Below are 26,894 nucleotides of genomic sequence, written 5' to 3' on the forward strand. Positions count from 1 at the left end.
ATGACTGAACACAGGACTAGGACCTAAAAAATTTCTTACTTAATCTGAGATCACCACGAATAATGTAAGTGGACAATCCTGAGCAGCCCTCATCTGCCATGCATTTCACTAAGCACAAAGTTGATTTTCTTACTTTGTAACTAAATCTTTAAATATCCTCAAAGAGTAAGGCCATTCTAGCCACATCTTCTGGAAAAAGAAAGCTGTGATTTGGAAAGATAAGCACTGTGCGCAAGGTCCCACAGGTGCAAGGTGGAGTTGGAATTACAACACAGATAGTTCGGAGAGTGAGACAGAAAGCAAGGTCCACCCACATTCACTCAGTTATATTCCACCCACACTCCCAACAAACCCAGCTTTGAAGTCATCTTCTCAAGAAAAACCCTTGGATCTGTGGGGCAGCGAACATTTTCCTCTTGAGTGAATATTGTTGCCTCATGAACAGAAGTCCAAAGCCCAGAGGCAGCATGTGGGTGGACCACACAAGTCCTTGGCATGCTCTCTGTCCACAGGAACAAACACGAAACACAAAGTTATGTAGTTTACTTAAAGGTGAAGAACACACACATGCATTGCCTAGGAGTAGAGTGGACCAGGAAGGGAAAAGATGAGGGAGGCAAGGGAGGGTGTTCCCACCTTCCATCTCCTCTTAGTTCTTGTTGGCCCTTCCCAGTTGCCTATCTCTTAGGAGGGTGGGAAGGGGCATGGTTATGTGGTACCACCCCCAAGTCCCAGGTAAGGGAAAATACATCCTAGGAAGGAGGTTATGTGCATTGGCCGGTGTGGTTAGTTATATCCATTCGGCAGTGTGTCTGCTGTTTTATTTAACAGAGGTGGGAAGGATCCAGCTTTGGAAAGGATAGCTTATGAAGTCAAGACCAAGCTGGGACTCCTCTCCTGTCCCTTCCTTGCCAGTGAATGGCCTGCTGGAAGGTTTCACGCTGGTAACTCCCCACCCATGGAACCACTGGCCAGATCTTTTATTTCTGTATTAAACTCCTCTCTGAGGATTCAGAGTGAAATGAAGTAAGACCTAGGGTGAGATAATCATTCTTTACTCCCTGCTGAGAATTACCTCTCCTGACTTTTTGTTTCTCTCCCATGCAGCCATTGCACGACACACCAGTGGCTTCTCTGAAGAGCATGGAGGCATGGAAACATGCTAGGTCTTGCCCACCACTTCCCAGGGCCCAGGCCAGTCATGGAGCCCTCCGGTTTGGGGACAGTCCCACCAGCCACTTGCTATTCAAGCTTCCCCAGGAGTTGCTGAGAGCCAGGTATTTTCAAATGTTCTCATTCCACTGCCAACTCTGAGCTTGATTGCCGTTGAACCTCAGGGATATGTTGGCAGCTTGATGCCATGCATCTGCCTCTTGTGAAGGTGGTACCGTCATCCCTGTGAGCCAATGTGCCAACCTGCACAGAAGGGGGAATATGAGTGCCAACCAGGAGCTTCCCCCACAGCTGGATTGCAAACGTGACACACAAGGCTCTGACACTGAAACAGCTCAGCTCAGCTCCGGCTTCCAGCCAGCAGGCTTCTAAAAATAAGACTGATGCTGTTTTCTTCTAACACTGCTATTTTTTTCCCTGATAAATCACCTATCTTCTCTTGCATCCTGTAGAAGGAAGTCATTCTTTTAGGTAGACTCAATGTGAGCTAAATCAGGTTTAGAGAATGCATTTAGACTTTTTATGCTAACAAGTTGCATTGCTGTGGGCAAGGAGGGGATGAGCGGTAGTATTAAAGATGTCAGAAGAAAATCAAAAGGCCAGGTTTGTCATTTTCCAGTGTTTTGAAGGAGACAAAATGAAAAGGTGGCAGTCATTCCTTCAGCACTCCTATAAGAAATGCATGTCCCAGGGGTCAGGAAGACCTGGCTTTAGCTCCTGCTTTTCAATCCAGACGGGCCACCTTATAGTTACAGAAACCCAGGTTGTAAGTTAAGTCCATTCAGCAGCTATGAAGCACAGAGGCCTTGGTGGGGTTAAGTAATTGAGAAGTTTATTGTGGGAAAGCTTATGAAGGATGCTGGGAGAGGGGCAGGTGGAAGGGCCTCAGACTATAGTAAATCACTGTGGAAATCTGGGCCAGAGATGACCCCTGGGGAAATGTCCAGACTGGCCTGAGGGGCCCAGCTCCAGTACACCTCCCCTCACAGTCCTTGGTGGGCAGCCATGACCCTACCGGTCCTACACACCTAGTGTGATGCTGGGTGTTGCCTGTCCACTATGTTCCCCAACAGCAGGTTTTCTGGGAGTTAGCGCAACTTCCTTGCCACTGCAGTCTGTGTAGCTTTGCCAAGCCAAGGCTCCCATGTTTTAGCAAAATGAGACATCTTCCTGGACCTCAGTTTTCTTATGAGTTACGTGGAAGCTGCCTATGTTCTCCTTGTAGGGAGGGAAGAAAGGTGAGAGCTGTTTGGGAGCTTGGTTTTGGAAAGCCCACTCCAAAAGCCATGCAAGCAGAGACACATCAAGGTTAGAAATAAGGAATGCTGGTTTGTAAAGGGGCACCTGTGGCTGGAGGCTCCAGGGATCCCCTGTTACATGCATGGAAAGTCCTGGGGTTCCTCATTTGTCAAAACTGGTAGAAGACTTGAGTAGGAACGGGGGATTGTGCCCTGTTACTACTGGACAGGGAGGCTCTACTGCTGTCACAGCTTGCATTGTCAAGCTGGCCTTCATGACAACAATCTCTCTTGTTTTTTAAAAAATGGCTGCAGTAGATGCTGTCCCTCCTGCTCTGTCCCCTACCCACCCTCCTTCCCCAGCGCCCTCCCTGGCATCTTCTCTCCCAGCCCATTCTTGGGAATGACTCATCTGGGTTCTGAAGAGGCTGCAGCCATGCCCTCCTGAACAGCTTTGTGTCACATGTCATACATGAAAAGGGCAGCATTTCAAAAGGCAAAGGGAATAAGCATCCCATCATTAGTAAATGTAGCTGTGACATTATTGTAATCCCAGCTGGTGTAGCTCTCAGATGGTGTTCTTAGGAAGCTGTACGACTTGAGGAGCTGACTGTGGTTCTTCTGATTTACATTCTAGAGATGTTTTGCTTCTTCCTGAACCCCAATGTCATTGTTTGAATGCTGATAAATGCATAAAGAGGCTCAGTAGCCATCCCAGCTTCCCTCTCTGCTCCTAGTCACGAACAGCAACACCTCCAGCCACCTGCACACAGTGGAATCTGAATCCACTATTGCCTTTTTTTTTTTTCAGTGTTTGGCAGTTAGTCTTTTCTGAACAAAAAAGAAAATCACTTTAGGAAACATTCTGGAAAGCATATGTCAAGTCTGATCACCAAGCTCATGTATGGAAAGTACTTCACATTCTGTAGCACTTGCTAATCTTTTCCCTCAAGTGGCTAACCAACCCCCACCTTCCCCAAATCTCCACCCCAACACAGCAACATTGAGCCATGTTGCCATCTGGTTGGTTGAATTTAACAAACATAGATTTCCTTTTCATTTGGAAGAGGGTTGCCCTCAAGGAAACGTGCTCATCTGAAGAGTAAATGTGCAGCTCAGCCTTCTGGTATTAAAAAGCCAAGAGAATTAACAGTGCAATGTTCTTCTTCCATTGTGAGGTTCTGTTTCCAGATTTTCCATTGCACACGTCACACATTTCAGGAACTATTTATTCAGTGCCTGTTGTGGAGCTGGACTGGAGATACCACCCAGCTATGAACAGGATAAACCCAGTTTCTGCCTTCTAGCCAGAGTGTGTCTAGACATGATCTTCAGGGAATAAGTAATGATGGCTGACTGAAGGCTAGCTCTCCCACTTCCTCTTCTTGGAGAACCTTTGGGAACCCCAAAGTGCACCTAGGAGCCACAGTGGCTCAAGGAACAGAATATCCATTACTGTACTTCCAGGATTGTACCCAGCACACACTCATTATGTTTTTTGGATGGGCAGATGAGAAGTGAGTTTTCACAGAAAGTCTTACTTAGCCGAAATGTACTTGATGTATAATTGCCATGCAATTGGAAATTAACTTTCATTATTTGGTTTTGGTCTCATTTCTCTTCTATCATAGGTGGGTGTTAGAGTCTGAGAAAAGTATATGTGGATGAGACAAAGTATATGTGTACTCTGCACCCTGTGTTAGATACAAGGGGGCTTTAAAAAGTCCATGGACAAGTGGAATGGAAAGATCATGCACATTTCTCTGTGAACTTTTGAAGCCCCTTTGAATGTCTTAGTAAGAAGGAAACACCTATTTAACACTTCACTCACATCATCACATATACATTGTCCCCTATTCCTCCTACTGTGTCCCTGTTTCCATGAACATGTGCACGTTGGATTGTATGTTCATGGGCTTAATGAGCATAAACTGTAGTATGAAGTCAGACATGCAAATGCAGATTGTGGGATTCCACCTGTACATATGTGATGCACCTGAAGGCATCCAATTCACCCAAAGGGAAAGTGGAAGTCATTGCCAGGGGCTAGGGGAGGGGAGACTGGGGAGTCCCTGGTGAATGGATGGAGATTCAGATTTGCATCTGGAAGGGTTTTGGAGACACCATACAGCAGTGTGAACACACTTAGCCCTCCTGTCCTGCGGATAAGCTAGTTATCTTAGTCCCTTCTTTGGTGGCTTCAAAAAATACCCAAGCAACCATCAAAGACTGATTCAGCCCATGATGCTGGGGGCTGGAAGGTCAGAGCCAGTTGTGGTTGGCCCCTGGAGAGGTCCCTTAACTCTGTCACAACATGGCAATGAAGCAACAAGAAGCAAGTTGTATGCTGAGAGGGCCAGGTATACAGGATTGTCCCACTGGATGCTCACCAACCCTCCGGGGAACTAGCTGGTCTTTCCATGGCTACGTTAATCCCTTCCCAGGGCAGTGCCCCTGTGACCCAACCACCTCTCACTAGACTCTGCCTCTTTAACATGGCCACATTAACATGGCCACCACCCTGGGGACCAAGCTTCTACCACATGAGACTTGTTGGGGCTCAAACCACAAACCTTCAAACCCCATCCACACCTTAGCAGTGGTGAATTTTGTGTTACGTGAATTTTAGCTGAATTTTCTGTGTAAGTGTGGAATTTTTTTTTAAAGCCGTGCCATGTTCCTGCTCACATGTGCTGGGATGTTCTCTACAGGCTAAGTCAGCCACTGACGTTGCATATGGTTCTTCCCATACCCAAACTGTTTGCAGGTAACATAGAACAGCTCTCCCAATTCCCTGGAGAGATGAGTCAGTTCATCAGTACAAGCCTTTGTGTGTTCATTTAAAAAAAAAAAGAATGATCTCTCTGGTATTTGTGCTTCACCCTCCTGCACAGCTCTAAGATACACAGCTACCTTAGAAAATGTAACCAAAGCATCCTCATTGTCGCATCAGAGATATACAAAATCCCATTTCCCTTCAAGATCTACCACCGTCTCCCCCATCCCAGGTCACAGTTCACTGTGGACATGCAGACAACAGCTTCCAGAGGGCTGGTGTTCTACACGGGCACGGAGAACTCCTTTCTGGCCCTTTTCCTGACAAAAGGACGCCTGGTTTTTGCACTGGGAGCTGGAGGAAAAAAACTGCGGCTCAAGAGCAAAGAGAAATGCAATGATGGCCAGTGGCACACGGTGAGGACTGAGAGGGCTGTACCTGCGCCTCCAGGTGGGGGGTAGGTATCCAGGTGGGAGGTTCAAAACAGGATCCTGGGCATCCTTCTTAGGCACTAAGGCCTAAGTGCTGTGAGGACTTGTGCAGCTGGAGACGCTGAGGGACAAACATCTTAGTGCTATAGTGATTCCCATGTCAGGCGGGGAACATCAACCTAACTGCCCAGTGGGCTTTCTTTGCTGTGTCTTCAATCTGTTTGGTGACCCCCCTGGGCCGCCTCCTTCCCCTCCACATCCCTACTCCACCTCCCCTGCTTTTTGGACAGTCTCTCTCTAGCTTACCTCCAAGGCTCTGGGTCCCTCTCTGTACTTGGAATACCTTCCTCGGGGTTCAGGCTTAAAGACCTACAATCAATCACAGCTACCCAGCTCTTGCATGGGTGCATCCTAGATTTAAAGAAATATAATATACGGCCAGAGGACCTAAAACGTTTTTTTTGAGAAACAGAGAAGGACAGACAAAAAGGTTCCACCCACTGGCTTACTCCTCAAATGCCCACAGTGGCTGGGCTTGTCCAAGACTGGAACCAGGAGCTAAGAACTCAACCCAGGTCTTCCACATGAGATGGCAGGAGCTCGATCACTTGAACTATCACTGCTGCCTCCTGTGATCAGCACTGGCAGGAAGCTGGACTCAGCAACAGCATAGGGATCTGAACCCAGATTCTCTGGTATGGGACATGGAGCATCTTAGCAACTAGGCTGGACACCTGCTCTGTTCCTAATTTTTTTTTTTCTAAAGAGGGAACTGGAACTCTGAGAACTTACGTTATTTGAGTTGCATTCACTCAGTCCTTCAGCAACTGTTCCATGAGCTGCTATCTTAGAAAATGTAAGCAAAGCATCCTCATTGTAGCATCAGATACCGTGGGTACTTGGAGAAGACTGAGAGTGAGGAAAGGAAATAGCAGGAAGGTTGTAGATATGGTAGTGAAGAGAGGCCTCCGACAGAAGTGGGCATCATGTGAAGGTGTTGGGAGAGAGTTCCCAGGCCCAGGGACAACAAATACAGAGGCCCTGAGGTGGAACTGCCTGAGTTAGCAGAATATAAAGGGACCAAAAATAGTATTAGAGAGGCAAAGCCCTGGTTGCTTAAGCTTTGAAGACCAAGTTCCCTGAGACTTTTAAAGAGCCTTAAACTCTAGTGTGAGTGGGTTTGGGGTTTGCTGCAGAGATTACAGAGGGTTGAAGGTAGAAGTTGGAGGACAGCAAATGAAAGTTACTGCCTTTGCCACAAAGGCTGCTGTGGAAGGTGAAGAGAAAGGGAGGGCTTGGGTAACAGAGTTAATGGCCGGGTGTTTGATGAGATGGACTAAGGAGAGAGGAGCGAGACATGCCTAGAGAGAAAAGTTTTGAGCTGGGGATGACAGGAGACCTGCTAGGAAGACACCGCCCTTGTGGTCCATAGGCCATCACAGTGAAACCTGGAGGTCAGTGAACAGCAGGGGCTCAGGAGCTCTGCACAGAGAGCATGATCCCTCGCGTCTCAGTAGGTACTAGCCCTGCTGAAACCACATGAGATCCTGGGGATCCTAACCTTTGGCACAGAGTGTAAGATGCATACACTCCTATTGGAAAAGGAAGCAGCCGTATTGAGCTTTTCTTATGTGTGTGGAGGGCTTGGGGAACTTAAAAAAGTTCCTGGAGAGCCAGATGTTTTGCCTGCAGAATGGGATGCTCATCAACTTGCCCATGTCCTGTGTTGCAGGGCCTGGGTTGGATACTTGGCTCTGGCTGCTGATTCTAGCTTTTTGCTAGTCTAGTAGACCCTGGGGAGCAGCAGGAGAAAAATCTGGTACTTAGGCCCTGCCTCTCACTTGGGAGACATGGAAGGAGTTCCTGGATCCCAGCTATGGCCTTGGCCCAGCTCAACCCCCAACTGTTACTAGCATTTGGGAAGTTCCTTATCAGTTTTTCTCTCTCTCTTTCTCTTTCTCTTTCTCTCTCTCCCTGTCTCTGTACCTCTCAATTACATAAAGTTTTTTTTTAAGTTCATGGAAAATGAAATCAAAACTTTATTTGGGCACAGAAAGTTTTTGAAACTCATGTATGTGATGGATTTTAAGAAAGTTTGTGGAAAATACATACCATATAAAAACTATGCATTTTATTTTTATTTATGCTTATTTTTATACCAAAATAGGCTTGCCTTGTTTATTCTGTTTTCCAGGAACTTTTGGAAGTTCACTCACCTAACTCCCTTCCCCTGGCTTTGTACCAACAATTATGTTCCTTCCCTTCTTTCCCTGACATTTGTTTACTTAGGTGCCAATGATTGCCTATCTTTTTTCATAGATTTCAAGATCAGTTGCAGTTTTGGATTGGTTCATGTTTAGACTCCATTAAAAATAAAATGGCCCTGTGAGCACTAAACAAAGCCCCAGTGACCAAAGGTAAAAATCTGATTCATTTTCTGTCCTCTGAAGGTGGTGTTTGGGCAAGATGGAGGAAAGGTGCACTTGGTTGTGGATGGCCTGAGGGCACGAGGAGGAAGTCTGCCTGGAAACTCCACTGTCAGTGTCGGAGCCTCGGTTTACCTGGGAGCCCCTTCGTCAGGGAAACCAAAGGTAAGAAGTCACCCCTTGGAGTCCAAAGTAAAAATCACTCACCTTATATCACAGTCATTCAAGTTCCATGAGTACTCTGAGAATCTACAAATATTTTGGAAGCCTTTTAAAATGCCTAACTCAGGTTCAAAGCCGTAGGAGACAGGCCATCATTCACAAAGCTTTTTGAGGTGCAAGTTGAGATACAAACTCTGTAGGACTCAATCCAGGGCTTCCCTCCCCCGCCCCCCACTGGCTCCCTTTTGTTTTTCTTTGAAGATTAATTTATTTAAGTAAAAGGGGGAATGACAAAGAGACAGTTCTTCCATCCACTGGTTCCCTCCCCAGATGGTTATAACAGCTGGGCAGGCTGAAACCAGAACTCTACCTGGATTTCTCGTGGGTAAATGAATCCAAGCCATCTTACCCTACTTTTCCAGGCACAATAGTAGGGAGATAGATCAGAAGCAGGATTTCTGGGACTATTGTGGATTATGCTTCTATAAATATGTGGTTACAGGTCATTTTCTCAAATGCACAATTCATTTCCTTTAGATACATTCCCAGAAATGGGATAGCTGAGTCATACAGTAGATCAATTTTCTCCATACTTACTTCCACAGTGGCTGAACTAGCCTGCACACCAAAAGTAGAGTAAGGTAACTTTCTCCTCACATCCACACTAGCAGGTGTTGTAGAGTTCCAGATGTAGACCAGTCTTGCTGGAGTTAGGTGGAACCTCAATGTGGTTTTCCCTAATAGCTAGGGAGCCAGAGCATTTTTTCATGTCTATAAACCATTTGAATTTGTTCTTTTCAAAAATGCCTGCTCATTTCCATTGCCCATTTCTTCACAGGGTTGTTTGTTTTGTTGTCATTGCGTTTCTGAAGTTCTTTGTAAATCCTGAATGTTAGTCCCCTTTCTGTTGCATAGTGTGCAAAGATTTTCTCTCATTCTGTTGGTTGCTTTTTCCTTGATCATCTCCTTTGCTGTACAGAAGTTTGTAGTTTGATGTAATCCATTTGCTTATTTTGGCTTCGACTGCTTGTACTTTTGGTGACATTTCTAAGTCCCTTGGTTCTTATTCTAGGTACTCAGTGCCCTTGTTCGTCACCACGCAGGGCTCTGTATGGCCCATGGGTGTTTTGCACTGATATTTGGCCTCAAACTCAAGTTGGTTTGTAATATAGAATAACTTTCATATCTACATTATAAATACACACACACATATATATATGTGCCTCATAAATATATGAATGTACTTCAAAAAGGTTCATGGAAATGGATTTAAAGAAAGATTTTTGGTGCAGCTTTTAAAATCCTTTCATACTTTTTTTTCATAATACATATGTCCATGAACAGAAGAACCCTCTTGTAACAAGTTCATAGTGTATACTTTGTAATATAGATCTGTGTACCTCATGGTAGTTGCTAAGTTTCATTCAAATGTTTGCTTTTCCTCTATCTTTGCACCTATTTATATCCCAGCTAAATCACAGGATGGGACAGCTATTCTAGGGCACAATTTGGGCATTATTTTGACCTGGATAAATTGTTGTAGCCACCTTTATCATTTTCAGCACTGTAATAACTGGAGCACCTAATAGCTTCCAATTTCCAATATTCTTTATGAGCCAAAGTCCTTTTTGTAGCTTCCCTTTCACGTGAGAGTATAAACCATAGTTAGCCTTGTTCCCCATTAATCACCCAGTCTCTGCTCCTGAATACCGAAAGTACAGTTGCTTTTAGGGCTTCATTGTCAGGTTGTGGCCTGTCCTACAGAGTCTCAACCAGATTTCTGGTGTAGGTTTTCATCATACAGTCTGACAAGTGTTAAGAAACCGAGAATGCCCTAAGGAGCCCAGTCACTGGCCTATCATTGATGCTGGCACCATACATATGTCAAGACAGATTGAGTGTCCCTGATTCAGAATGATCTAGCCTGGAAATGTTTCAGATTTTGCATTTTTTCAAATTTTGGAATTAGTTGCATATAAATAAATAATTTGTTAGAGATGGGACCTGTATATAAACACAAAATTAATGCATGTGTCATACGTACGTTATACACATAACCCAAAAGTAATTTTAGACAATATTTTTAGAGCCTCTGTGGTTTTGCCTATAGCCTAACACATGAAACCAGCTGTATAATTTTCTCCCTGTATCATCAATTTAGTGCTCAAAGTTTCTGATATTGGAGCGTTTTGCATTTTAGAGTATGGATGATGTAAAACCTATATGGCCAAATTCCCTTGCAATTACCCTCTCTTGCCTTTATCAAGTAGAATTCTAGAGTCCTGGAAGCATTTATTTTAGAAAGAAACATAGGGATTTTTTTTTCCAGTTTAGAGACTTTATTCTTAAACTGATTTAAGAATTTTATGAAAACTGCAGTACTTCTCCCCCAGGAAAGTGCCCACATGGAGGCCATCTGGTGGATAATAAAAGGGGTTCCTAAACTCCTAGTCCAGGACTGTTGGTTCAGGTGAGGAGCTGCCATGGGCTTCCTGCTGACACCCTGGTGATACACTTGTCAATAGTGATTATTGGTGCTGTGCTGAACTCAACAATGTAGGAAAAAATTTTTTTTGCTTGATTAATTTTGGAAAATTTTAGCCTCTTTTTTTCAGTTAGACACCTTGTCTTATGCTATCACAGAGAATCATGAAATCCTAAGAAGTAGCTTATACCTGCAAAGAGACAGGTGTGTGAATGATTGCTTGGAAACTGCCCCTGTTGCAGCTCTGACTGTGTGGACCAGGGTCAGGTCAGCCTCCCTGTTCTAGGCGCAGCACAACCCCTTCCCCACCACATGCACACACCAGTTGGCCCAGTGGCACCTTAAAGCTTCACCTACCAATCAGCCATCTGTTGTATTACTTCCATTGACTCCTTGAGTCACGGATCCACCTCTATCCACCTTACCCTTGTGCTGATTGATACAATGCAACATTCTTAGCCTTGGTCGCCTCTGCCTTTCTGGGAGTTGTGGGTCATGAGTTTTCTCCTTTCTGCTTGGTTGCAGAGCCTCCCCCAAAACAGCTTTGTGGGATGCCTGAAGAACTTCCAACTGGATTTAATGCCCTTGGATACCCCATCTGCAAACGCTGGGGTGACTCCCTGCTTGCGGGGCTCTTTGGAGAAAGGCATTTATTTCTCCCAAGAAGAAGGAGGTCATATTCTCTTGGGTAAGAGCAATGAGGTAGAATTTATGACTTTGAATCTTAAGAACTCTGTCCTTTTCCTTTCATTACAATGTTGTAACTGCTTTTTCTTTTCTTTTCCTTTTTATTTTGCCTTTTGAAAGCCAACTCTGTGTCATGGGGACCGGAATTTAAAATTGTTTTCAGCATTCGCCCAAGAAGTCTCACTGGAATCCTAATACACATTGGAAGTCAACCCAAGCAACATCTTAGTGTTTATATGGAGGCAGGACAGGTGAGTAGCAATCTGATAGTAGAACTGAGTGGATGGAAGCCAGATGCCCTTCCTAGAGATCCTAGTAAGTAAATTACCCTGGAAGGTGAAACGTAATCTTATGTTTAAGAGACCTGACTTCGGGGCTAATATCACTTTGCTTTGGCAAGCAGTATGACCATTATGTTCTGTTCATCATCTTAAAATCAGAGAAATTCAATATGCGAAATGTGTAGTAATTATCCTTATATCCCAAAGCTTTTGTCAGATTGGAGAAGCTGCCATATTGAGTTGATACTCAGTATCTGAATCTGTTGCTGATCTTGGAGGCAGAGGGAGATTGGTTCTAGAACCTGCTGCAGATTCCAAGATTCTGTATACTTTAAATCATCTTCAGATTACTGCTAATACAATCAAAATTTGTGACAAGAAGGGACTTCAAAAAGTCTGTGGGAAGTACAGAATTTAAAGATAAGTTCACATTTTTTATACCCAGATATATATATTTTTTTCATGATCCACATTTTCCTGTGAATTGTTGAAGGCTTCCTTGTATTATATTGTTAGGGAAACAATGATAAGAAAAAAATCTATATGCAATACAGACACATTATTTTTTCAGGATGTCTTCAGACATAGGTGTGGATACCACAGAAACAGGGGTTGACTGTATTTAATCAGTATTCATTTCCCTCGATGTCCTCCTCATTACAGTTCTACTCTCATCCTAAGCATACTACCAGAATTCATAAAATAGAGTTTTCATGAGTTTCTCCTTCAATTTAATCTCCTGCTACCTCATTCTCCCCATTACTCACAGGCCTGGGTCAATATCCCATTTTCAACCTTCCAGCTCTCTCCTCTGGGAAATCTCTTAAAAACAGAATTCTTCCAGAAAACCTCTCTTACTTAAGGTCTCAAGGCAAAGATTGATGATGTGTCATCTGATTCTATATCCTTCGTCCATCCACAGTTTATTAAATGTGAGAGGGGAAAATCTCAGAAGAGAAAATAGTCCAAACTTTTGGGAAACTTGTCATTGAAATAGTAGCCTTTCAGTCTGAACAGAAATGCAGAATCAGAGAAGCCAGCACCTCTCCACTTGCTGGGTAGTTGAAAGGAGACTGGCTTTACAGAGGAGCGGGTCCCAGTGAGAAATTCTGGATAGAAAATAACAACAACAACAACAACAACAAAAAACAAACCAAGCCCAGACACAGTGACCTTCCTAACTGAAGTGAAACTGCTTAGCTCAAAAATGCTTAAGAGTAGGCTGCACCCTTCAGCTATATGCAAATTGGATGTAAAATATTTATAAGTGTGCTTGATTTGAGTTCCCTCAGTTCATTCACCTTAACCCTTGGAAAATCCCAGTGGAGATCCCACTCTACATTCTGGGAAGGTGGGATTCTGCATACAGTGTGCCAAGTGCTAGGCAGGACAATCACATTTGTTGCACTTGTCTCTTACCTTGGACAAGAACCCCTCCCATGTGCCACATTCAAGTGATGACTGTGTAATGGCCTGGCTGGTGCAACAGAATGTTGGTCTCCAGCAACATGTTTGTCTTCCAAATTGCACATGTCCTTCTAAAGACAACCACATGTCATATATTCATTGCAAATGAAGACCTTTAATGTGAGTCAATACACTTGGAGTAGGGTTAAAGGCCCTAGGGTCGGATGAGGAGGGAGAAGCTCATTGCTTTTTGCCAGCACCTTCAGGCAAGAACCTGGTTTACTCTTGGAAACCTGAAAGGGGAGCCGTAGAGGAGTGCTTCACCAGCTTTGCACCCCTATATGGCCACCTGGTGCGGGAGTCAGAACATCAGTATCCGAAGTGCCCCCTACTAGGCTGTTGGTATGACCAGGGGTGAGAAGGGAGGATGCTCAGGGAAAACTGGCTCCACCTGGATTTCTGGATGAAATGGGAAAACGCATGTGTGTTCCAGGTCACAGCCTTCGTGGACAGTGGGACAAGTGGGGTCTCAACATCGGTCATGCCAAAGCAGTCTCTGTGTGATGGACAATGGCACTCAGTGGCAGGTATGATATCCAGTAGCCTGTGGTTCATATACCGAAGCAGTCTTCATTCCTTCCACCTGTACTTGAATATCTCAAGTGCAAGCTCAGTTAGTCCATTAATAGTGTCTGACCAGGGTCAGGCCTCTGGGTTACATGTTCTGCCCATGTAATTTATGGCTGCTACCTCAAGTTCTCCTTAACAGATTTGATTTTGCTTTTTTGGCTCCTCATGGGATGTTTGTCTTTGGCTTTTGTTTTTGGAGTTGGGGAAGTGGGGTTTAAATATGGTCTAGTACACTTACTAGCCATGCTAATTTTTAAGGAAGCATAATATTGTGATAGCTTTTTGGCTCTGAAGTCAAAAACAACAGAGGTCAAATTTCATTTCCTTCCCTTGCCCTGAGTGACCTTGGGCAAGCAATGCATTTGCCTTTTACTTTCAGTTTGGGTTGTGGCAACTAAGTTGGATGATGTGTGCTCACTGTCCCAAACAGCCAGATACACAGTTCGTGTTCAGTAAAGGACTGCTCTTCCTGTTGTCTAATTCTGGCTGTTGGTAAGCTTTAAGGGTCATTATTTTCAAAAGCAATTTTGTGCTGATGCTAGCCATTGAGACAACACAATGAATGGAGTACAAACATGTCACTCAAATAGAATCTGTTGTTTAGTAATAACTTAGGGGTATTTGTTTAGGGTGTAAGAACTTCTATAGGCTAACCCACCTACTATAGAAACATCTTTTCTTGGTTATTTTGAAAACCAATTACCACACAATTAACTAAGTTGTTAACATGGGGAGAATTCTGTGTCAAGGGTCAGAAAGGACTGTCTTTGGCATCAGTTTTAAACAATTGGTATCTTCTTAGAGTTAGCTCAGATGTTGTCCAGTGGCATGGCCCCTGGAGTCAGAAATGCAGAGTCTGAACTCTAAATCTGTCCAACCAAGACATTTCCAGCTACCCTGGAAACCCAGTTTCTAGCCTGGGAATTGAGAATGAGAGATAATATCTTACATTCAGATTTATTTTAAGTGCTCATTTCAGTCACATGTCTGGAAGCATCTCAACAGTGCCTGGTGTTCAAAAGAAGTTGGTTGACTGACAAAGGAGCTGATGGAATGCCTGTAGGAGTGCTCCCAGGGCTGTGTAGGAAGGGGTTCTAGGAAAACCAGTGTGACACAATAGCATAGACATTAACCAAGCAGGAGGACTGTCCTAGGGCAGAAGATCTAAGCAGCTTTCTCCCCCACAGTGACCATCAAACAACACATCTTGCACCTGCAACTGGATGCAGACAACAGCTACACAGCTGGACAGCTCACCTTCCTGCCTTCCCAAGAGCCACTGTACATTGGAGGTATTCCAGGTAACTCTAGTCCTTACTTCTCTGCCTTTTCAATGATGCTTCCTGCCAGCTCTCATGTTTTCCTCCTAAGCTGGCAAAGGTGATGGTCCAACCTATGGATTATCAGCAAGGCATACCCCACATTGAGTGGATGACAGAGATGACGGAAACAGTTGGCAGCAATGAACACGTTTCAGGGCAGCCCATGCCACATTACTGCTGCTGCTGCTTGTCCCAAGCCTGTGATTTATAAGCCCCTCTTAAGAGAGTGCATTAACCTGAAATCAGCAAAGAATCAGGAAAGGGGCTGGAGAGCTCATCTCTCCTCTTGAGTACTTAACTTTCACTGGTGAATTATTAGGTGTTACTGGCCCATAATGGGACATCAGGTGGGTTGAAATGGAATCCAGTTTAAGGCTGGAATTTTGCCCAGAGAGAACCTTTTCAGTCTTCATTGTTTTACGTCCCTTCCAATGGTCTGGTAGTTAATTTTATAGGCCTTTCAGGAGTCATAAAAAGCACTGCAGTTCAGTTATTGTCTATTGATTTGGACTGTGAAGGAATTGAAGAGTAGCATTTTTGCTAATTTATCACAGCAGGTGGAGTGTCAGACAGCCTGCTTCGAGAGGAGGAAATGAAGGGGCAGGATGCTGAGACATGAAATCCCTTTAGCGCTTTCCATTAAGACTGTCTCTTAAACCCCTGGATGCTGCTGTTAGGGGTATATAGGGGATATATATCTCAGTTTCTATTTCAAGTGACCCTCCCTATCCCACCCTGAGATAAGAATTCAAAGCAGAAGTATCAATACAGTGCACAAAAGAAAACACGATTTTTTTTTTAAAGAGTGAGAGTGAATATTCCTTGAGTATGGACAACCCCATAAGGAGAGATGGCTGCTGTGTGTGAGCCAGAGAGCTGACAATGAGGAGAGAGTATGGGGGTAACTGGAGGAGGACCAACCACAAGGGCAAGAACCAAGAAGCAAAGGGCCACTCGCATGTGTAACAGTCCTTGTTGTGAGGTAGGGAATGGTATCAAAATGAGGTGGATTTTGAGCAGGGTTTAGCGTATAAGAGCATTTCAGGGAGTTTCACAGTCTTTCCACATGGAGTTTGCTTGGCATCTCCTCCTTCCTGGTGCTGGATGAGACACAGATGCATCCATCCCAGGGAAGAGGGAGTGCGGGATTGTCATGCAAAGGGATGCAGTCACAGTGCAGAGCTGTGTAGAAACCACAAAGAACAGCAGCTCACCTATGCCCAGCTCATCCTCCTGTGTGTGTTCCCCATGGAGCTTCATTTAGCAGAACCTTCCACTGAGTGCCTCTCCTTTTCTCTCCCAGCCAATTTGCAGTCCCCGAAGCTGCCAGTGTGGAAATCGTTTTTCGGTTGTCTGAAGAATATGCACATCAACCACAACCCTGTCCATGTCATGGAAGCCTCGGAAGTTCGGGGGCCTGTCAGTCTGAATGGCTGCCCTGACCACTGACATGAGCCTGTCACAGCCCAAAGAAAAGTTCACCTTCAAAAGCACTGAGTCCCCAAGTGCCTCCCTGCCCTGTTTGGAGCCCAATTCCATCTCAGGATACCACCCAGATGGGCTTAACAGCACAGCTCATTTAGAATTCCAGTCACATGCACCAATCACTCTAAGCATCCAGTATTACACATGTATTTTATATAAAAATCCCTTTTCTTAAAGAAGAACAAATTGTTATTCAAAAATGCACAACATGTTTTTGGTAATATTGTTTTCCATTAAAAATGTCTATTAAAGGACTTCATTGCCCACTTGTTGAAAAATTAAATCTCTAAGGATATGAAACTTTTGCATTTGTTAAGGGATTATAATTTATGGGATGAAGTAAGTGCAGTGTCTTGTGTGAATTACCCTTTATTAACCCAAAGCCAATGGCTTGATGATCTTTTTTTTTAAAGATTTATTTATTTAGGGCCCAGCACCGTGGCTTAGCAGCTAAAGTCCTGGCCTTGAACGCGCCGGAATCCCACATGGGTGCCAGTTCTAATCCCGGCAGCTTCACTTCCCATCCAGCTCCCTGCTTGTGGCCTGGGAAAGCAGTCGAGCACAGCCCAATGCTTTGGGATCCTGCCCCCGTGTGGGAGACCTGGAGGAGGTTCCTGGCTCCTGGCTTCGGATCGGCACAACACTGGCCGTTGGGCTCATTGGGGAGTGAAACTGCTATGGGAGCACACTGAATAGGTGCTAAAGAACAAATACTGTTAACAATGATTGGGTCCAAATTAATAATGATTTATTTATTTGTATTACGAAGTCAGATAAACAGAGAGGAAGAGAGACAAAGATCTTCCATCTGGTGATTCACTCCCCAAGTGACCACAACAGCCAGTGCTGCTCTGATCCAAAGTCAGGAGCCCGGAACCTCCTCCAGGTCTCCCATGCAGTTGCAGGGTCCCAAGGCTTTGGGCTGTCCTCGACTGCTTTCCCAGGTCACAAGCAGGAAGCTGAATGGGATCCCGGCATGTTCAAGGTGAGGACTTTAGCAGTTAGGCCATGATGCCGGACCCAATCATTTGTTCTTCAGCACCTATTCAGGGTGCTCCCACAGCAGTTTCCAACAAGTAATCATTGAACACACATTGGTGAGGGTCTGTGAGTGCTTAGTGTCAGCATGGTGAGGTGTAAGAAGTGCTTTCTGGTGTTAAGGATTGAACATTCCAACCGGGGAAATATATAATACTAGTAATTAGCAAAATGAACTAATAAACCTATTAATTTATGAAATCCATTGGATTTCCAAACCCAAAATCCCTGGCTTTATGAATTAGGCAGGATTTGGCTACCCAAATTCATGGAGGCATTTCAGTGAATGGCTGCTGGATTAGGAGTTTAGACTTGAGCCACCAAGCACTGGCCCTCAGAAGGGAATTCCCTTTAGAGACTTGGTTCCACAACCCTGGCGTGCCACTGCTTCCTGGCTCAACCTGTCACCATGCCTCAGCACACCTGCAATTCCAGGCTCTCCCGGAACCCCAGACTAATTAATGGAGCTGCTAGATCCTGAGACCCAAACTGAGCCAAAAGAAAGTGTTTCCTTCTGAGAAACTTCTCTCAGGCATATTGGTCAAATTAACCAAAGCTGAGCAGTATACCAGATCTGCTCCCCACCGTGTCTAGACTGCGATGGTCAGTTCTTTGCACAAGCTATCCACTGGAAGAGCTGAGATGGATGTAAGCCTTGAATGGCAAACTGACAGAGGTCAGTGACAATCAGGAAGAATTGCTCCAAGTTTTATCCACAGAATAAATGAATGATGTATTAGGCCAGTATTACTAACTGACATTACTTTCCTTAACGAGGAAGACTATGCAAACCAATTTTGTATCTTCCACATAGTATTTGCTCATTAGGACAAAAATAACAAATTGTAAAAATTGGCCACAGTCATCCCATATGGTATCTTTTAGTCACCTGCCATCCCCTTCGGAACATGAATCATCTTCTCATCAGCCCAGTGTTCTTTTACAATGTTCACACTGCAGTCTGTTTGGGTCTGCTTTCCGTACTAAATGGAATCTAATAAATGGAATCTTCTGGAGATGTACAAAGGCCATAGTTCAGCAATTACTCAACACACGCTGAATGGGGATCTTTGGAAATCCTATGGTAGGGTCAGTGGTTGACCCTGAGTAACTTTTCAAATTAAAAATCTGAGTGACTATTGGGTCTGCAAGATCACCCATTTTACCACTTTAGCAGATCTGCCTTAAACCAATGGCCATCCCTTCTGGGACCTTGTCATTAACCTAACAGAACTATGGAGTTATTCATTAATGTAAACTATTTGCTAGCTATTCCTGGATTCTACCAGCTAATCCCAGTGATTTCCCTTCCATTTTGTAAGAACTTGAGGAAGAGTGTGCCATTTGTTGCGTGTGATTCTGGCCACCAGGAAGCAGCAGAGGCCCAGATGGAATCATAGTTGACAAGACAGAAAGCCTTCTGCGTGGCCTTCCCCGGATTGTAACATCTGTTCTCAGAAAAGACTGCTCATCGCTCCCCAACACGGAATCATGGAAATGATGTGCAAACTCCAAGTGCCATGCAAATATTGTCATTGCTGTCACACATGGAGCTGACCCCAGAGGAGGGCAAGGTTGTTGATCAACAGCTGTGACCAGTTCTCTCCAGAGCGTCTACTGATTCTGTTTGGATCCAGTGGCATGGGGCCTGGAGAGAGCACATCTCCCTGGCGACAGGCACCTGAGGGGCACCAGGTACCTGTGAAGCAACCGGCGCTTCTGTGGGCTTGCAACCTTCAGCCTCTCAGGGTACTGGTTGATCCTATTCATCCCTCAATACTCAGTTACTAAGTGTGAACCACACTCAGCATAAGCACACGGCAAAGGACAGTCACCACAAAACACACTAACCTTCCCTTCTCCCAGACAAGCCATTCTCTCATTTCCCCCAGAGAACTTGAACTCCTGACTCCTCTTTCCTCCAAACCCTATTAACCACCAGATCCTCTCCCTTTCAACTCCCCAGCTCTCTTCTTACTATTTCCAACTCTGAGTGCGGCAGTGCTAGCCTCAGAAGGACCTACTATGGCTTTCTGAGGAATGATGACTTAAAGCCAGCATAAGAGTGGAATGATTTTTTAAATAAATTTGTTTTATGGAATGTAAATGGTACATGTGTTCACAAGGAAAAATTGAAAATGCAGAAAAGCAAACAAATTATAATTATACCACTAATAACGATTTGGTTATGTTCATTTGTCTTTAAATTGTATGTTATTCCTCACAAATTCATGATTATTCACATTGCTTTGATATGTTCTTTAGAACTATATTGTGTTTCTCGAGTCTTTGTAGAACATTCTATTCCATTGGATGAAATTACCTTAATGTATTTCACTTAACCTCTATTTTTTAGATAATTGCTTTGCTTCCTTTTCTGCACTTACAAGCAACTGAAACATGAAGATGTTCTGGAATACAAAGGTATTTCTTTTCTTAAGATAAATTCTTATAAGTAAATTACTGGGTCAAATGGCATGAATAATTTTAAGTTCATTAGTCAAACTCTTCCCCAAAAAGTAATATCCACTTACAGTCCATCATTTCAAACTGGCCTTAGCCACTTTTTCCATAATCCAAATCTACCAGGGTCTACCCTCACAGCCTGCACACGGAAGCAGCTGTTGGAGGTCTGTTATGATCCTGGCTGATCTATCTAAACTCACACCACCTGGAAACACGTAGTCAGCTGATCAGAGTGCGGCTCTCACAAGTGACTGAGGAGCAAGCAGTTGGTTTTGTTGGTCTCTGGGAATCAGTGCTGAGCCACAGACAAAGCCAGGATTGCGAAATGTGTCATCCCTGGAGGACTCCGAACGAATGCCAAGCCCAGGCTGTGCTTCCAGAAAGGAGCAAGATATTGTTGGAGTAGTTTCCTGAGCTCTGCCGGCTTCTCCTGAACCTTGTGAGTTTGCTTTGTTGCCATTGACCCTTTTATGTCACAGATTCTTTCAGTTGGCCAAATTCTCTAGAGATGCCCAGAGCAAAAGCCAACAGAATGCAACTTAGAAATATTGACAATTCCCAGAACCAGAACGGCTTGTTAAAATCCCAGCCAGGAATGGGGTCAGATAACCTACACAGACAACTGGGGCTGAGACACTGAAAAAAACAGTAATTGGCTACAGTCTGATCAATCAACCAGTCAACTGACTATAGTTTCACTAGCTGTTCACAGCTTAATTAGATAATTGGCTACAGAGCCTCTTGCAACCAGCTAATACTATTACTGTGATTGACTTCTGCATTGTGCGCTGTTGGCCTAACTCAGGTGCTCCATCCAACTCCAAAGTCTCCCACAACATCTTATTTTACACGGTAAAATTCCCAGGATTTGTGTTCGTAAACCCAAGACCCAGTCCTTCCCACCACCTTGCCCTCCAACAGGAAATTCAAAGCAGAAACTTTTTTTAACAGCATAGTAATTTTACATCTTTATGGGTTAGTGTGATGCTTTAATACATGTATGAAAGTACATAAAGATAAGTTGATTTGAGTACAAAAAAATTAAATCAGCATGGGTTTTTAAGTTCCTCAGGTATTTCCTTTTGAGAGATGTCTGTGGTGATCAATTGTCCATTTCAAATTTATTCATTTGCTGTTGAGTTTTTGAGTTCCTTGTAGGCTCTGGATACTAATCCTTTGTTGGATGAATAGTTTGCAAATATTTTCTCCCACTCTTGCCATTGTTTCTTCACTCTGTTGATTGTTCCCTCTGCTGTACAAAAGCTTCTTAGTTTGATATAATCCCATTTGTCTGTTTTTGCTTCTGTTGCCCGTGCTTTGAGGGTTTTATCCAAATATTTATTGTCTGCGACAGTGTCTTAAATGCCTGTGCTTCCTTCTAGCAGATTCATAATTTCTGATCTTTAATTTAGAGCTTTGTTCCATTTTGAGTTGATTTTCAGATATGGTGAGAGACAGGGGTCTGGTTGAAATCTTTTGTATGTCAATACTCACTTTCACCAGCACGATTTAATGAAGAGACTATTTTCCTATGTATGTTGTTGGCATCTTTGTTGAAGGTCAGTTGGCTGTAGATGCAAGGACACTTTTTCTGGGTTCTCTATCTCTTTTACTAATCTATATGTTGCTTTGGTTGCTATGGATTTAGAATATGTTTTGATGTCAGGCATGACAATACTTCCAGGTTTGTTCTTTTGGCCCAAGATGAGCTTAGCTATTTGCAGTCTGTTGTGTTTCCACAGTTTTTTAAAAAAGAAACAAAAGGCAAAAAAACACATAGATAACACAATAGCAGTGGTGGGAAGTGACAGATGTATTGTATTTCCAGTTTCTTCATTTGCTAACCAATATAAATTGATTCCTCAGCATAGGAATTCTGGTACATTGCATATCTGAGAATAGAAAAGCAGGGGCAACACTGGTGTATCCTTGGGACTCAGTCTCAGGGCAAGGACCAGTTATTGTCCCAAGTTAGAGGGGAGAGTCTTGGGAAAAAGAACATTGTTAACTGGAAATGACTGCCATGCCCTTCCTTCTAAAGACTTCATGACCCCAGAATGCAAGATGCCAGTTCCACTGCCAACAGCTCGAGTTCCTCATACATTTTGAATGTGTGGTTTGTTTTGTACTACACTGAGTCCTTGATGCGAATTGAGCATTTTGGAGGGAAGAAGGCCTAGAATTTTCTACTGACCTTAAGTCTCCTTAAACACATGTGGATAGTACAGCACACACATTGCTGATTAAATGTCCTTTGCTCAGAAGGCTTTTGCTAATTAATCAGTAACTTTCATTGCTTCATACCCAGGCAGCACGCATTCCTGGAGCACGCGTTACAAGGGATCCATGTTTCTGGTGATGTAATTCAGCAGTGGTGTCTATTCTGCTTTAGAAAACAACTAACTACAGTGCTGTTAACAGAAAATATTATCTTTAATGTTTTCCCCAGAAGACTAAAGCCCTTGTTGAAGGCTAGTTGTTTCCTGGGTCAGAGCTCAACTGGGACTGTGACAGCATATGGCAAGCCCAGCTCCTAGAGGAGTCTGTCTCCTGTTCTTGGTTTCCTGGAATCCATTTCTCCCATTTTCCCACCACAAGAGGAAAGTCCCCTACTCCCATTTGACCTTGACATCACAGGAGACACACTCGCATGGTTTGGTGGGGACTTCCACCTGCACAGCCTGTGTGTGCCACTCATTTTACTAGCCAGAAAAGACAATAAGAACAGGAACATAGACTAAGCATATTTTCCTGGCTTCCATAGACTTGGGAGCTCGTCCTAAAAGCCACACAAGTACTCAGAGTTCCCAACTGGCAACAAAGGCAAGTTGTTCCACATAAGGATGGCACTGGGAGGGAAAAGTAGGCAAGCAGATTAGTGAGGGAGGCTTGTGACTGGGGACAAAAAATTCCAAGCACCAGTGTGCCCTTCACAGTTGTGTTTGAATGCCTTGACCAGTGTGGCATGAACAGGGTTGGAGAGAGAGGCAACATGCAATTGAGAAAATAAGACATGACAGATTTACAAGATAGACTACAAAAGAGGGCAGCCAGAGGAAAGCTCCCTTCTTTGAGGAAGGAGGTTGATCTAGAGGGCTTACCACCTCAATCTTTTATTGAGCTGTTTGGGGAGTCAAATTACAAGAATTGATGTGGCACAAACACTGATAGCTATGCCCCACATTGGTGCAAATCAGCCAATGTGTGGTGACCAGAGAACAACAGTGTGGCCCACGTACAAAGTCAGTACGTGACTGTCTGAAGGATATCTTGCAGCACACAGTTCTGTGGCTTTGGACCATTGCCCAGCTGCAGACCTTCACCCACAGGTTTCAACCTTGGTCTTGGACTTTTGCTCACTTAAGGAATGTTGCATGCAGAGTTTGACTTTGATCTCCAGGCACTAGCAGTCTGTGAGTTCAAGATTCCAGGCAAGGTCTGTCCTGCACTTCTTAATCAAGTCTTACACTGTTTTTTAAAAACTGCCTTCAGCAATGGGAAGCAGATGAAGATGAAGTCCAGGACCTCCACAGTCCTCTGGTTCTAGCCAGCTGCTTTTGACCTTGTCAGTGGCCTTCTGAGCTGCTAGCCCAGCAGAGGACAGGCAGTTGAAGCTCCTGGGATAGTCATAACTCCTGAGGTTTGTCTGCTGCATTCCTGTCTACACCACCTGGTCACAGCTCTTCTTGTCTTGAACCCTGACCAAGATGCTGACCATTTCCCCAGTTCAGGGAAGGGAGAACGGTTGCTTGTCTCTTCTAATCCTCACTCCCACCCTCAGGCATCATTTGCACATTGCTAGTTGTTGTGCATTAGAAGGCTTTACTTTCACTCCAGGTGCATGGAAAGCCTGTGACCACAGAGATCCTGGGTACTGCTACCATGATACCTCTGCCCACCTCTCCCCCGCCTCAAACCTGGTGCCATCCAGGTCAGATGTGTGCATGGGTGCTGCTAGGTAAGAGAAAGCTGAGTAAGATGACTTGCAGGTTTCTTATCGCTGACCCTGACACCCCATACGTGACAATAGGAGGTACTTGTAAGATGGCATTCAGCCACACCCCAATGATTTGGTCCTGGTTTCTTGAGGAGTTACATAGCAACAAGCACACACTGGCCACCGCCCTGTGAGATCCACCTGTGGCTCATGTCTGTGGCAGGAAGTCAGTCTTTGATGCTAGCCTGTGGATCAGGACTATAGAATGTGTGGGACAACAGCTGAGAATCCAGGAGACTGCAGATGGAATCTGGGTGTTCCCTTTGCTGACCTGGAAGGGCCATAGGCAGGAGCCCTGAGGGCATCTCCCATGGGTCAGCTGCTTTAGTTTTGTTATGTACTGTTGCTGTGGTGACTGCTGTTTCTGTGTGCTTTGCTTTTGCATTCTCATCTCACAAGTCCTGATGTTGACCCCTTCAGGTTTCAATAGAGACACCTAGGAAAGAAACTGGGCTTTGAGCTCAGTAGATGAGGGCTATGGACCTTGGTCAGGGGCAGGTGCCCCAACTCAGCAAAGCACAGTTCACCTGGCCCAACTCTAGCCATATGATTGAAAGGGCAAAAGCCCCCTCAGGACTCACAAGGAGTGCAGCTCCTTATACCAGGGGAGGAGTCACAGCAGAGTTGAGTGAAAGCCTTCCTGGTGCAGAAAGGGTTGTCTTTTACCTGGGATATCCTGTATTCCTCGTTCTAAAGGAAATTACCCCAGCGCTATATGGGCTGGTAAGCACCCCATGAGAACTCTGAGCTTGTGTCCTTCCAAGAAGTATCTGACCATGGGACTGATGATGTGGCCAACAGGAGTGGTCATCTCACCCCAGGCTTCTGTCTTGCACAGGCAACCATTTTAAGCACACACATGTATAAAATGCACAAAGATAACAAATTTATTCAAAATGTTAAAAAGTGAACATACATACACATATGAGCTTGGAGAAATGCCTGTTGCAAGTGGGTTAGAAGACTACCTAAAGGTAAGATGTGGAGGAGCAGATAGAGGGGGCATCTCTGTAGCACATCCAGCTGTGGTCACCAGCAAAAGAGAGAGCCTCTGCCTACTGTATTTGTTTAACCTTCATGCAAAATACAAGATCAATAGATATGTAGGTAAGCATGCATGTACATATAGTCATCAAGAGGAACAGTATAATAGAGGCTGTCATCAAGATGTCAAGATTCAAAGTAGTGTGCATCTCTACTTCTAAATCAAAGATAGACTCCCAATGAAACTTGTACGTATCTTAACAATAGGATGCTGGACTCTTTGCCCTTGTCCATACATTCAATGGCAGAATGATGGACTTAGGACCTTTTTTGAAGGACTATACTATTGTAATAATATAAGAGAAGTCAATAAGGGTAAGGGATTTGGGAAGGGGGAGGATCCAGAGCCTATTAAACTGTATCATAAAAGAAATAAACCGATTAATTAATTTAAAATATTTATTTATTTTTATTGGAAGGGAAGATTTATAGAGAGAAGGAGAAACAGAAAGATCTTACATCTGATGGTTCACTCCACAAGTGGCCACAACAGCTGGAGCTGAGCTGATCTGAAGCCAGGAGATTCTTCTGGGTTTCCCACACAGGTGCAGGGTCCCAAGGCTTTGGGTCATCTCTGCTGCTTTCCCAGGCCACAGGCAGGGAGCTGGATGGGAAGTAGATCAGCTGGGACATGAAGCAGCACTGAAGTGTTATCTCAGCATTTAGAAGTGGAAGATTAGCCAGTCTAGCCATTGCACCAGATCCAGCCTTTTATTTATTTATTTTTAATATCTATTTATTTTTGTTGCAAAGTCAGATATACACAGAGAGGAGGATAGACAGAGAGAAATATCTTCTCTCCAATGATTCACTCCCTAAGTGACTGCTATGGCCAATCATGCTATGCCAATCCAAAGCCAGGAGCCCAAATCCTCTTTCTGGTCTCCCATGCGGGTGCAGGGTCCCAAGGCTTTGAGCCGTCCTCAACTGCCTTCCCAGGCCACAGGCAGGAAGCTGGAAGGGAAGTGGAGCTGCCGGGATTAGAACCAGCACCCATATGGGATCCCGGGCATTCAAGGCAAGGACTTTAGCAGCTAGTGCATGTCACCAGGACCCAGACCCAGCCTTTTAACTGTCAGCCTCTTGTATGAGGTAAGCAGTGCTGCCGCAACATAAAGCCCCTGGGAATTTTATAGTAGCTCTACAAGTTCCACTTGACACTTAACACTCATATTTTCATGATGTCATCTCTCATGTCCCAGATAAAATAAGCATGTTTTAGGAGAGGGGATCTTCTGGTTGACAAGTTAGATAGAATTACACTGGGGAGAAGGGACTGCTTGATAGATACTTGTAGTTCACCCAGACCTGCCTAGCTGCTTACCTATCTTTGCCATATCACTGACAGACCCACGAAAAGGACAAGAAGCTCATCCTCAGCTGGAGCAGTTTGCAAAAGTTCCAATTCAGCTCCTCTGATCTTGGAGCACATGCATTGCTTTGCATACACCAATCTGGGGGATTGGGTTACAGAAGCCAGATACAAATGGGGAAAAGCAAGTGTTTCTGCTTGGCTGAAGAGTGGATGAAGAAAAGTTGTAGGGAGCAGGTTTGGAAAGATCTGGCCTCTTTTCAACAGACTTTCTCTACATCTGAACTTTACCTGCTGCTGACTTTGGGCCAAGAAAAGCCCAGTCATCCTAATGATGCTGTAGTGTTTCCAGTGATGACACAAATCCAAGAGCTCATGGGGCTTTGACTTGAGGACACTCAGGATAATTAGAGGCTGGACACGGCCCTCTGGAAAAAGACAGGGGAATGTAAAACACAGCCAACTCATTAGCTTTTCAGCTAGAGGCCCTCTCTATATCCTTTTTTTTTTTTTTTTTGTATTTTCATTTATACA

The 26,894-nt window shown here is 44.3% G+C and overlaps 1 protein-coding gene across 2 annotated transcripts in view; it reads left to right on the forward strand.

Annotated features, from left to right (window-relative positions):
* LAMA3 (laminin subunit alpha 3) overlaps positions 1 to 16,797 on the forward strand; it is a 66,005-nt gene extending 49,208 nt beyond the window's left edge. For both annotated transcript variants that reach the window (XM_040984681.1, XM_040984682.1), the window contains 8 exons: positions 1,108 to 1,277; positions 5,420 to 5,603; positions 8,069 to 8,209; positions 11,217 to 11,379; positions 11,499 to 11,629; positions 13,560 to 13,653; positions 14,884 to 14,997; positions 16,322 to 16,797. In XM_040984681.1, coding sequence (XP_040840615.1) covers positions 1,108 to 1,277; positions 5,420 to 5,603; positions 8,069 to 8,209; positions 11,217 to 11,379; positions 11,499 to 11,629; positions 13,560 to 13,653; positions 14,884 to 14,997; positions 16,322 to 16,467 — 1,143 coding nt within the window. In that variant the 3' untranslated portion in view covers positions 16,468 to 16,797. The remainder of the gene's footprint in view (positions 1 to 1,107; positions 1,278 to 5,419; positions 5,604 to 8,068; positions 8,210 to 11,216; positions 11,380 to 11,498; positions 11,630 to 13,559; positions 13,654 to 14,883; positions 14,998 to 16,321) is intronic.
* Positions 16,798 to 26,894: the final 10,097 nt, after the last annotated feature.

This window comes from Ochotona curzoniae, unplaced genomic scaffold (genome assembly GCF_017591425.1).
Source record: "Ochotona curzoniae isolate NIBS_2020 unplaced genomic scaffold, NIBS_Ocur_1.0 contig_43, whole genome shotgun sequence".
NCBI lineage: Eukaryota > Metazoa > Chordata > Mammalia > Lagomorpha > Ochotonidae > Ochotona > Ochotona curzoniae.